The sequence below is a fragment of the Scyliorhinus torazame genome, chromosome 1 (assembly GCF_047496885.1).
Source record: "Scyliorhinus torazame isolate Kashiwa2021f chromosome 1, sScyTor2.1, whole genome shotgun sequence".
NCBI lineage: Eukaryota > Metazoa > Chordata > Chondrichthyes > Carcharhiniformes > Scyliorhinidae > Scyliorhinus > Scyliorhinus torazame.
This window is the reverse complement of record NC_092707.1, coordinates 289,367,325-289,380,750: the sequence shown is the minus strand read 5'-3', so window position 1 is coordinate 289,380,750 and position 13,426 is coordinate 289,367,325. Positions and strand designations below refer to the sequence as shown.

General features: G+C 47.2%; 1 protein-coding gene across 5 annotated transcripts in view; it reads left to right on the top strand.

The window, feature by feature from the left end:
* ehbp1 (EH domain binding protein 1) overlaps positions 1-13,426 on the top strand; it is a 569,586-nt gene that overhangs the window by 178,740 nt on the left and 377,420 nt on the right. For 2 of the 5 annotated variants that reach the window (XM_072507216.1, XM_072507208.1), the window contains exon 8: positions 13,104-13,208. The exons of the other annotated variants lie outside the window; for them this stretch is intronic. In XM_072507216.1, coding sequence (XP_072363317.1) covers positions 13,104-13,208 — 105 coding nt within the window. The remainder of the gene's footprint in view (positions 1-13,103; positions 13,209-13,426) is intronic. 5 annotated transcript variants of the gene reach the window in all.

Here is a 13,426-nt window from a genome sequence, read left to right as displayed (position 1 = left end):
AATCAAAACACATTTATTATACACAGTCAATCAGTACTCATGCATAAAACTCTACTTACTAGACTATCTCTATCACTAAAAGGCCTATACTTAGCTTTGGAACTGGCCCACCAGGTCAGGGGAACAAATGGCCTTTTGTTCGATTCTGAGTCTGCAGGATTCAAAGCTGGTATAGACTGGTAGCTAGGAGCGCCTATCTCGTAGCGTGTGTTGACTGGAGACTTACTTGGTTGTTGTAGCGGCTAGGCAGGTCACTGTCAAGGGTTGTTTCGAGCTGCTGAGTGACCCTGCCAAGAAGGACGAATTGAACTTGGGGGCTCTATTTTATAGTCCCCAGGGGCTTCACGCCGTTCGGGGCGGACCCCGTACCTGGTTCCAAGTGATTGGACTACGTTCTGATCACTTGGATCGATTTCTCCAATACTGGAGCTGTTCCCTGATCGCTGGGCGGTTCCTAAGTGTCCGTTGGCCTTCCTTTGTCTTGGCTCCTGCTGGCGCCGAGGAGTCTTGGTTGGCCTTGTTCACCTTAAATGTTTCCAATTGTTCCCAGGGATCGCTTATTAATATGCAGATGGTGGTTAGTTTCAGTGCTGTCTGGGTTTCTGCAAGTTCTAATACACAGGAAACTTTGCACCTGCTAGTTTTTCCTGGCTTGACTGAATTTCCCTGCATTCTTTGCGGATTTCATTTTAAGTCGGGAAGTGGCCAACCCAGGTGGCTACAAGCCCTCCTTGTGACCCCTAACGCGAAGCGTGAAGGATCACATAACTGCGCCGTCTTCACTCCCTGACCCAGCGAGCACTCTTCCATGGCCTCTACACTGACCATAACTATGTAAGAAATTTTTAACTGACAATTCTAAGTGGCGCTATGTCACAACAGGGACATGCAGTACAACATATATAAAAAACGATACCTCTAACTACCTTCCATAAACTACACTCACTTAAACATCCAATCATACTAACTTCCTAACAGTACAAAAATAATAGCAGCATTCACATTTCCCTCTGGCTTGGCGGTCAAGTTCAGAGTTGTACAATCTCTCAGTTGTCTTTATTCACAAATGACGCCGAACGAATGTCCTTTATTGTAGATCAAGGGGTTCGTGGGCCTGGTGAAAACCGAAGATAGGGGATCTTATCTTGTATACCGGGGTGCGAGAGCGGTAGGCTCTCCTTCGCCATTTTCTCATGCGGATACTCTGCACGATGCTGCAGAATATCGCCAGTGCTAAAAGGGATTCAATTACGTATGAAAGGGAGTACCATGTTATAAACCTATCACACCATGATGGTGTCTTGTCACTGGGCTCTGGGATGCTATGGGGAAGTGAATCATTGACGGCCGGGGGGGGGGGGGGGTCGGGGGTTCGCGTTCGCGCGTAACCGAATACAAATTACAATGATAACGAAAAACATGTATGATGTCTTCATTGTTCTCTTCTTTCTTCTCTTCCTTTTCATCTCTTCTCTCTTCCTGGAGCTTCTGCAATTCTGTGGATCAAGCATAGTTTCTGTTACTATCTGGTTTAATATCTTGTACATTAGCATGTCTGTCTTTTAGTGCCAATTTCCCTTTATAATTGGCCACCATGTGTGACTCCCTCTTTTTTTTAAAACCGAAAATTGGATTAGACATCTCAGAAAATACTGCCGTACTGCGAGCCGCCTCGCAGCCTGTGTGATTTACCATCCCAGTGTTTGAGGATGTAAATAGCATAGGGAAGCAATCCTAAGGGTTGCTGAAACCAAACAAAAGAATTTTGAATGTAATCGAACCAAAATGGGGTGCGTGGCGGCGGGTAAGATTTGGATGGAATCCCCGGGTAGGACGGTGATCAATACCGTATGTGCTCTACCCGAATATAGCTGACCAGGCGGGGGGGGGGGGTCCTCAGGCAGGGCGGAGACCAATGCCGTTTCTCCACTGCCTGAGCAACCGGCAAGAACGGGTAAGTATGTGGTCGTCGTGGGGGCTGCCTCTCGTGATTACCTTCGAATCAGGAGCGTAGTTATGATTGTTTTCTGCCGACAGACTAGTTCCTCTGAATTGTTGTCTGGGACAAACTTGTACCTTTAACCATTTTCTGTCGACAGACTAGTTCCTCTGAACTATTGTCTGGGACAGACTTGTTCCATTAACAGCCGGGCGTCAACGGAGTGGTGGCGTGGGGCCGTGAAACTTACGAATTTACAAACAACACTTAATGATAACATTAACGAACAAACATTCAACAAACATGGTGCAGGTTCCATCAGAAAGGACACCGTTTCTCCCAAGCGGTTCCTTTAAAACATCGCCTGGACACCTCAGTTATCAGTTGCGAACAGGGCCGCAAAGGGGTTCTCGTTTTGGGAGTCAGACTCAATGTCATCATCTTCTCCCGGATGCCATACTCTTGAATGGATGAGGGTTGCTAAAGCTGCATGGTGTGACTTTGGGTCCATCTCGTCGTTTCGGACGAGCCTGTACGAATTGTCACGGTGCCAAATAGTGGTGTCTAATTCTGTGGGGGCGGAGTCGGGTTCAGCATCGTAGGGCGGTGGTCTTTGGTGAGGTTTGTTAAGGAATGTGATCAGGAAGGGATCACTTGAATAGTGTTCAGATTCGCTGGGTGTGGGGCCTGTTGCATGGGGATAGTAGGGAGGCGTGCTGTGGCTATCGTCTGTGTCACAGTCGCTGTCGCTGCTGCTGCTGCTGTCTGTGGGCGTTCCGGGGCAGAGTCTAGAGATCGGGGGTGGAGTCGAGGTCGAGTCCGTGGATGGGGTGGACGTGTTGGGGGAGGGTAGTGATACGTTGGCTGTGGGCGGGGCGTGGTCTGCTGCGGCGAGCATGACTTGGTGTGCGTGGTTAGACTGCGAGCCATATGCCTTGAGCTGGTTAATATGAAACCACGCGGTCTTCCCGTTGGGGTACTTAATCTTATAAACGGAGGGTCTTACTTTGTCCGCAACGGAGTACGGACCCGAATACTTTGGTGACAGGAACGTGCTGGGGTTGGAAATGGAGAGCATGACCTGCTGTCCTACATCAAACTTAGTCGCATGCACTGTCTTGTCGAAACAGGCCTTGCTCTGTTTCTTCCTGGTGCCTAATTTTACTGCGGCTGCTAGCTGAGCCGTTTTTTCATTTTCGACTAATTGTCTCACTGCGTTCTCGTGTGTGAGGGCCGTCACTTCGGCGCTGGTCAAGTCAAGTCCAAATAAAAATTCTGTGCCTTTCATGGGGCGTCCAGTCATGAGAGTGTCTGTGGATGTCGAAACAGTGTTACGCAAAAATATTAGTGCAAAAGGGGGGACTGAATCCCAAGTGGTGCTGTTTTGTTGGACCATTTCCCGGAGGGTTGCTTTTAGGGTCCGATTCATTTGCTCCACGATACCACTTGACTGGGGGTGGTATGCGATGTGGAATATTTGGGTAATGCCAAATATCGTGAGGATGTTCTTCATGACATATCCCGTAAAATGGGAACCTTGGTCGAATCCAATGCTGCGGGGGAGTCCCCATCTCGTAAAAATGTGGTGGGTTAAAATCTTAGCTGTAGTCTTTGCCGTGTTTGTTCTAGATGGGAATGCTTCTACCCATTTCGTAAACGTGTCTATCAAAACTAACACATACTTGTGACCATCCTGCTAGGGGGCAATGGTCCTATAAAATCAATCTGGAGGTTATGTCCAGGGGCCATTAACGGGGCGGGGGTGGCTAAGCTGAGCTTTCTTCGCATATCTGTCCGGATTGTTTTGGGCACAGATAAGGCAATTTTCAACATAGTGCGTGACGTCTTCCTTTAAATTCGGCCACCAACAGAGCTGCCTGACGTGGGCTGTAATGGGGTCAATTCCCTGATGCCCATGACTATCATGGAACAAACAAATAAGCGGATTCCTGTCCTGTTCAGGAACCACATAAAGGGTGTCTTTTAGGACCACACCATTGTGTGTGGTCAGTGCATTTTTAAACCTATCGTATCGGGCTGGAAAGTTTCCTTTTAAAATCTCCCTGAGATTACTATCTTGCTTCTGGGCCTGCACTAAATCTTCGATATTTGTCTGTGAGACCTGAACTGCATTCACTGGGGCGCTTTCGGGGGGGGGGTTCCAAAAATATCCATGTCTGGAACCTGCTTTCGTACTTTAATGACACCAAATATCCTGTCCTGTGGTTTGTCCAAAATGTGCCGGAGCAATGGGGCTGAAGGGAGGGGTTTTCCATCCGCGGAAACAAATCCTCTTGCTTTCCGAATTCAACTTTTTGATATTAACTTGTTAAATCAGGATAAGCAATGATTCAGGCCATCCCGCCCACATTATTCACTTCCCTGTAAAAAGAAAAAAATTGACGACATGAAGCAGACAGCAATATGATCAACAAGGAGCAATGTCCAGGCTAACAACGGAGATGCCGGGCAGATCTTGGGATAAAGACTTCACTGGCAAAAATCCAGGATGAGGCAGGATCACGATCAATGCCCACTCCTCAGGATCTCTCAAGGATTCCAGCGATCAAAACAAGACTGCCACCATGCCATCTCACCAGAGGCATTGACTCGACCAACTCGGTCACCTCCAGCCCCTTACAATCAACATCTGGAACAGGACAACAGGACCAGTAGTTCGAAGGCCAAACTGACCCCAGGCCTCAAAGACCAGATTAAATGTGCTGCATTGAATTCAGGTGGGCTCCCACTAGGAACCGTGCTCTATCCACTGCAGCAAACTCCTTGTGCGCCTCCATAAGAACACTCCAGAACTCTTAGAACTGGGCCCTAATGACCTGTACCGCAGAGCCCAGACTTTCAACAAAAACAGTATCTTTGTTGGCAGCCACCATCTGTCGATGCACACAGCACAGATAGGGTGGGAGCCCGCTCAATAGTAACAGCGCCACTAAAGGCAGGGCCCCACCCGGAGACCTTTCAGCCGCCAAGAATAAGCAAGGATTTAAACATTCTAACTTGGCTCTATCATGCAGAAATGTCGGCCAACAATTCTCGGGACATAGTGCAAACTAAGTAGACCAAGAAACGACAATTACAAAATGTGCACAAGGGTGAAAAGACGGGTTAAAAGATGCGCAGAGCCGGAGCTCACGAAAACACAGCCTCTCCCCTTTTGGTCCACTAATAATAGAATCATTCAAATCATAGATATTAAAAGTTGGCAGATGTTCTTGTCCCTTTTTAAAAAACAGTTAGGCCCTTGCTTATACCTTTCTGCTTTCTTGGTCTTAATGTTTTCAGGGACCTTTTGGAACTGTTTGCCCCACAGAAGCACAGAAGCCCATCAGACTTAAATTTGTAATTTGTAAATGCAAGTAGATTTTAACAAGTTAACCTGTTGCGTGAGCCATTTTTAACAGTAATCTACATTTCTCCAGTGGTAGAGGCTGAAGCAGCATTGAGAGAGGGGTTGAACTGGCATTCTTCAGTTGTCAGCAATAGTCTATCCACAAAGTCTCATTTGACTAGTTCAAATTTCCTCATCTCTTGGAGTTGCATTTTGGGTCATTATTTCCCCTAATGTTTCTCTGCAGACTAATGAGCCACTAGATCGGGAGACAATAATCTTTCTTTTTGATGGTGCCTTATGCAGCAACATGGATCACAAGGCCTGATGTCTGTCTGCCTGTGAATGCATGTGATGTTAGAAATGGGATTGAAAATGTTAATAACGAAGTTAAAGATGGTAGTTTGTTGGACTGCTGAGACCATAAGATGTCACACTGGTGGTTGGGGGTGTGGGGGGGGGGGGGGGTGATGGTAAGAACTATACAAGGGTGAATGAGACACAAGGGTAAGACTGGGTGTTTTCCTATTGAGGGTGCTGTATGAAATAGTTGTTTTTGGAAGGTTAATGAATGTGCTGAAATCATGCTTGATTTACACTTGGAGATAGGAAGAAGTCCTGCACCATGTTTCCTTGGAAGATTAAATGGGTTATGTAGATTCTATAACAGGATAGGTTATATATGATTGGTGGGTGGAACGGGTGCGATGAACCAGACTCTTTTCTTGTACTTTTAACGATATCCATAGTGAATGTCTGCAGGGGTAACATCGGTTTTATTTTATAAAATATTGTGAGATTACATTTGGAATACTGTGACCTTTTGTGGCATTATATTTCCAGAGATTTCAGTGCTGCCTGGCATTGTGGTCTCAATCAGAAAATGAGCTTTGGGTCTGCATCTGAGGTACAACGTTCTTAAAGGAAAGCAATATTGGGCGTTGAAATATAGCCTTAATTGATCTATGCAGGAATCTCTTAGAGAAATATGTTTCCCCGTATTATTAACAAGCAGATGAGGTGGTGTCCTTTTTGGTGCAGGCTGCACTTTTACAAAATGGATTAAACTCCATTTAAAAGCCAAACAACAACTGAATTCTTGTAGATAGATATAGATAACAGGACAGCATTGCAACGACCAAGTATATCATTCCATTACTTATGGATGTATTGTGATTTCAACTGGCCATTCTCTCAGAGTGGTTATCTGTGAAACCATTATAAATGTGCCAACCAAAGATATCCCATAAATTCAATGCATAGTGATTAAACAGTGTTAAAGATTAGGATGGAACTTTTACATCTGGGACCTAGGTTAGAATCTGAAGGGATGAAAATCTCTCCTTTCTACTAGCAGTTAAGAGTCCAACAATGACTCTTGGGGCAGCACGGTAGCCTTGTGGATAGCACAATTGCTTCACAGCTCCAGGGTCCCAGGTTCGATTCTGGCTTGGGTCACTGTCTGTGCGGAGTCTGCACATCCTCCCCGTGTGTGCGTGGGTTTCCTCCGGGTGCTCCGGTTTCCTCCCACAGTCCAAAGATGTGCAGGTTAGGTGGATTGGCCATGATAAATTGCCCCTTAGTGTCCAAAATTGCCCTTAGTGTTGGGTGGGATTACTGGTTTATGGGGATAGGGTGGCGGTGTTGACCTTGGGTAGGGTGCTCTTTCCAAGAGCCGGTGCAGACTCGATGGGGCCGAATGGCCTCCTTCTGCACTGTAAATTCTATGATGATTCTATGACCTGAATTGAGATGCTCACAAAGTTCCTACTTTCAGCATTCTCATTTTGCAAGCCACAAACAAGGTATCTCAAAGGCATCTCAGGGAAGTGACACCTTGGCAAGCTCGTGCACTTTGCAGGCTCTGGTTTCAATGCAGCATTGCAGAGGTCTGGATGCAGGTCGTCTTTTAACCATGTTAGCGCAATTGCTTCACAGCTCCTGAGTTCCAGGTTCGATTCCTGGCTTGGGTGACTGTCTGCCTGGAGTCTGCAAGTTCTCCCAGTGTCTGTGTGGGTTTCCTCTGGGTGCTCCGGTTTCCTACCACAGTCCAAAGATGTGCGGGTTAGGTGGATTGGCCGTGCTAAATTGCTCTTCGTGTCCAAAAAGGTTAAGTGCGGTTACGGGGATAGGGTGGAGGCTTGGGCTTGAGTAGGGTGCTCTTTCCAAGGGCCGGTGCAGACTCAATGGGCTGCATGGCCTCCTTCTGCCCTGTAGATTCAATGATTCTATGTTGTGTTTAATATGGTGAGGAACAGAGAAAATGCAGGTGGTTTGTTAGAAAGGCTGGGTGAACCAGGTGTTTCATTTGGAGTTTGATAGTAGGGCTCGGGTGGTGGCGATTTTGGTGGGTTGGTGGCTAAGCGGGTGAGGTTCCAGGTGGAGAAGGTGGTGGCAGATCAGGAGGGCAGATACATGACTGTAATGGGTGGGTTGGAGGGAGGTTGGCGTCATTGATGAGCGTATATGCCCCCAATTGGGATGATGCAGGGTTCATGACGAACGCTGGCTGCCATTCTAGATCTGTATACGCATGAGTTGATAGTGGGGGAAGGGTTTGGATCACAGTGCTGTAGCCAAGGGTAGACGAGGGTAGACAAGTACCAGCTGCGCTCACTGACCCCCATGGGGGGGGGACCAGCTGCGCTCACTGACCCCTGTCCGGGGGGGGGGGAATTCGCCAGGCTCATGAGGGAGCTGGAGGGGTTGACCCATGGAGATTTTGACACCCGAGTATTCGTTTTCAACCCCGGTTTTGACAGGGCAGAGTATTCGGCAATTGCGATTTTGGATCATGCTCCTGATTGGGTGGATGTGGTATTGGAGAAAAGGGGCAGCCCAGAAGCCGGGGTGGAGGAAGGATGTGGGGTTATTGGCGGATCAGAGCTTCTGTGACAAGATGGGAAAGGTGATTGGGGGGTATGTGCGGTTCAATTTGCACGGGGTAGGTATCGCCATCAGTGGTTTGGGAGGCTCTGAAGGCAGTGGTGAGGCGATAGATGATCTCGTTGAAGGCCAAGGTGGATAGGGAGGAGGGGGAAGAATGGCAACGGTTCATAGAAGAGATTTTGGAGGTGAATGGAAGTTACGTGGGGGACTCGGACCCTGGGATCCTGGCAAAGAGAAAGGAGTTGCAAGCAAGCTTCATAGAATCGTAGAATTTACAGTGCAGAATGAGGCCATTTGGTCCATCTGGTCTGCACCGGCCTTTCGAAAGAGCACCCCACTTAAGCCCACATCCTTTCCCCGTAACCCAGTAACTCCACCTAACCTTTTGGACAGTAAGAAGTCTTACAACACCTGATAAAGAAGCTGCGCTCCGAAAGCTAGTGATTCCAAACAAACCTGTTGGACTTTAACCTGGTGTTGTAAGGCCTCTTACTGTGCCCACCCCAGTCCAATGCCGGCATCTCCACATCATAATCTTTGGACACTAAGGGGGCAATTTAGCATGGACAATCCACCGACCCTGCACATCTTTGGACTATGGGAGCAAACCGGAGCACCTGGAGGAAACCCACGCAGACACGGGGAGAAAGTGCAAACCCCACACAGACAGTCACCCGAGGCTGGGTTTTGAACCCTGGAGCTGTGATGCAGCAGTGCTAGCCACTGTACCACCGTGCGCCAAGATTTGATCTACTATCCATGGGGAATACAGTGAGTCAGTTGGGAACGGCGAGGGGGGCTGTAGATGAGCACAGGAGAAGGTCAGCTCCAGAGGGAGACCGCAGCACGGGAGATAGTTTGGGTGCGAGACAAGATGGAGTGGAGGGGAGGCTGGCAAAGGGGGTGCTGTCGTTAATGTTGGAGGGTCTTCCGAGGGTGATTGGGGAGAATCAAACAGGTTTCGGAAAGGGCTGGCAGTTGTCATCGAATGTGAGGAGGCTGTTGAATGCGGTGCTTTCTCCGGCTGAGGGAAGTGAGACGGAGGTGGTGGTGGCATTAGATACGGAGAAGTTGCCCGGGACTGGGCAGGCCACCAGAAGTTCAATTTCACTAGCATGGTGCGCTGGGTGATGGCCGGCTTGTTGAGGTGGGACAATCTTCCTCTGTTGATGGCGGCCTGGGTACAGGCAGTAAAAATGAAGATTTTACCGCGATTTTTGTTTCTGTTTCAGTGCCCACCCGTCTTTTTGCCCAAGGTAATTATTAGGGGGTTGGGATCCCCTCGTTTGTCTGTGTGGGGGAAGGTGGCGAGGATAATGAAGGTGATACTGCAGAGGGGATGGCGGGGGGGGGGGGGGGGGGGGGGGGGGGGGGGGCTATGCCTCTATGCCTCCCGACTTGAAGTATTGGGCAGCGATTGCAGAGAAAGTTCAGGGATGGAATAGGGAGGTGGGGGCTTTGTGGATGAGAATGGAGGCGGGCTCATGTAGGGGGTCGGGATTGCGGGCGCTAACAACGGTGCCACTGCCAATGGCCCAGCGGAGTACTCGGTGAGCCCAGTGGTGGGTGGCCCAGGCTGAAGATCTGAAGGCAGTTGAGGCAGCATTTTAGGTTGGGGGCATTCCCGATTTGGGGGAATCTTCGGTTTGATCCGGGGAAGATGGATGTGAGGTTCCGGGATGGGAAGAAAAGGGGATTTAAGAGATGAATGATCTGTTTCTGGGAGGGACGGTTTGCGAGCTTGGACGAGCTGAGCTGATGAAAGTTTCAGGTATATGCAGGTGCAGACTTTGCAAGGAAGGTCTTCCCCAATAGCGCCTTCCTCCTTGTTGTTGGAGGTGGTGCTCTCAGTGGGCGGGAGGAGGGGGTCATCTCGGCGATTTACAGGAGGATTTTGGAGGATGATGGGGTGTCCATACAGGGGATAAGACAAAGTGGGGGAGAGCTGGGTGCGGCGCTGAAGGAGAGATTGTGGTGGGAGGTGCTGCGGAGGATAAACGCCTCAACGTCGTGTGCGAGGCTGGAGCTGATAGAGCTGAAGGTAGCGTAAAGAGCGCACCTTTCAAAGTCTAGGATGAGCCGGCTGTTCAAGGGGATTGGAGGATGTCTGTGAGCAATGTGGGAGGGGCCCTACGAACCATATACATATGTTTTAGGTCTGCCCGAAGCTAGAAAGGTTTGGAGGACGATTTTCAGCAGCTTTTCGGGGGTTCTGAATGTGGATGTGGAGCCCCCAGTCCCCTAGAAGTCATATTCACGTTGTCAGACCAGCCGGAGCTGCAGGTGGGTGCGGGGCAGAAGTCCTTTGTCTTCGCCTTGCTAATTGCCCGCTGGCGGGTCTTGTTGGGGTGGTGGTTAGCTTCTCCACCCTGTGCCTCGGTGTGGCAGGGGACCCTTTTGGAATTTGTTCACAAGTCTGTTGAATGGCACCCTATCAAACACCTTTTGGAAGTAGATGTGCAACCCATTAACAGCATTGCCCTTGTCACTCCTCTCTGTTACCTTTGCAATAAAACTACAGCAAAGTAGTTAAAGGAGATTTGCCCTTAAGAAATCCAAGCTAGCTTTCCTTAATTATCCCACATTTGTCCTCGTGACTATTAACTTTGTTGCAAACTATTATTTCTGGAGGTTTCCCCACAATTGAAGTTAAACTTTTTTTAAATATAAATTTAGAATGCCTAATTCGTTTTTTCCAATTAAGGGGCAATTTAGTGTGGCCAATCCACCTACCCTGCTCATCTTTGGGTTGTGGGGGCGAAACCCACGCAAACACGGGGAGAATGTGCAAATTCCACATGAACAGTGACCCCAGAGCCAGGATTGAACCTGGACCTCGGCGTCGTGAGGCAGCAAGGCTAACCCACTGCGCCACCATGCTGCCCCAACTGAAGTTAAACTGACTGGCCTGTGTTGCTGGGCATATACTTGCGTCCTTTTTTGAACAAGGATGTAGCTTTTACAATTCTCCTGTCCTCTGACACTACCCCTGAGTCTAAGGAAGACTGAACAATTGTGGCCAGTGCCTCTGCAATTTCCACTCTCATTTCCCTCCGCAGCCTTGGGTGCATTTTATCTGATCCTGGTGTCTTATCAAATCAAAGTACAGATAAGCTATTGAAAACCACCTCTTTTTCAAATTAAAACCCGTCGGTGTCTGAATACCATGGCCAGCACACCCTTCCTTGATAAAGACAGATGCAAAATATGTATTTAACACCTCAGGGACTCTTGACCCTCTCTGCCCTTGACACCAGTACTATCCCAGTCTATATTTGGATAATTAAAGTTCCCCAGTTTAAGTACTCAATGATTTTTGCACCTCTCTGTAATATCCGTCTTGCAATGTCCCCATAACATTTGAGCATTACCAACCTTCAATACTCTAGCATCAACATTTTGGAGGTATTGTTGACCTCCTATGGCTACAAGAGTGGATCAGGTGCTGGGAATTCTGCAGTGAGTAATTCACCTCTTAGAGTGCCCAAAACCTGTCCACCATCTTCAAGGCAGAAGTCAGGAGTGTGATGGAATACTTCCTGCTTGCCTGAATGAGTGCAGCTCCAACAACACGCAAGAAGCTATATAATGGCCTACTACTCCTAATTCATATGTTTATATGTCTGTAAAACAGCCCATTTGTTCAACACCCATTGACTACCATAAACATTCTCCACCGCTGGTACACAGTGCAGTAATGTGCACCATTTTTGTACTACAGAAACTCACCAAGCCTTCTCCCATAGAACCTTTCAAAATCGCAAAGAGCAAAGGCTCAAGCACATGGGAACTCTACAACGTGCAAGTTCTCCTGCAGGTGACACATACCACCTTAACTTGGAAATATGTTACTATTCCTTTACTGTGGCTGTGTTAAAATCCTGAAACTCCCTCCCGAACAGCACTCTGGGTATATCTACACCATTTGAGCTGCAGTGGTTCAAGAAGGCAACACATGCTGACCTTGCCAGTAATGCCCACATATAATGAGATCAGATTTTGATGCCAGCTTGTTAGATAGCTCCAAGATAAAAACTCTATAGAAACCACTTGATTGGCATTTGGAGATGATGCCAAGAATTGAGCATTTGGGGCTTTAGATAACTGTCCTTGATGTAGCGAGGAATTTATTTTAAAGGAGTAGTACTGAGTCTTTGACAGATTTCTTTATTGCTCAAGAGACAGCTGCCATTTTATTTTAAAGAATGCAACAAAAGAATGACATAATTTCAGACCTCAAGTTACGCTGCTCTGACACTCGCTGCTGAAAGGCATTCAGAGCTTCCCAAAGTGACACCTTTGGTTTAAAATCTTATCCCACTTGAATCTTTGACCTGTAGCTCTCAACACTAGGAAACGAAGGTCAGGAACTCGATGGAAGACTGTGGATGCATCCTTCATAACAACAACAGTGCAACAATTTTGAAGATTACAGTTTCTTTGTTGGTTTTATTAAAATGCACTGTCTTCTGCATTACTGTATCAAATGCCAATAATAGCAAAACATTGTATTTTCTTGAAGATTGAAAAGCTAATCCTCACGCTAATGCTCGAATAAATGTAAGAATCTTATAAAACTATTACAAACATGTAATCCTCAAGTTTAATGCTTTTAGCCCCATCTGTTTTCAATGTGGTAATGCTAAAACACAACTGTAACAGCTTTAATCATATCACATAAGTAGAAGACAACTCTGGCAACTGTATTTGGAAGTAGGCAAAAGAACAAAGTCTCTGGTTCATTTTTCATGTAACTGGGGAAAAATGCTCACCAACTGTACAATTTGAAAAACGTCAAACTCCTATGGGAATTGCAAATGAGGAATAACTTGAATCTGATAAGAAATGTCTTTCGGGATTTTGCCTCTGTTGCTTGTTGCAGAAATTCCTGACCTCCTTATTATTTCAACTGGCTTCTGTTTACAGAGATAGTAAACCAGTTGAATGCTCTGAGCAGCTTAGATGAAGAACAAGATGACTGCCTAAAACAAGCAAATAAGCCTGCAGCTAAATCAACCAGTTCTTCTGAAGGTCTACAAGCTTTCTTCCTTTCTCTCTTGCTCTGCTTCTGTGCTGTAGTTGATGAGCTGTAATGTTCTGTCACTTCAACCATCCTGCCTTTGCCTATGTTATTTTCTTGCATCTGCTGATATGCTATTTTGTAATTTTGAGCAGCATGCGTTATACTTTTTTGTTTACTGTCTGTGTACAGCAGTATCTGTATAAAATACTCTTTCCTATACCTTCTT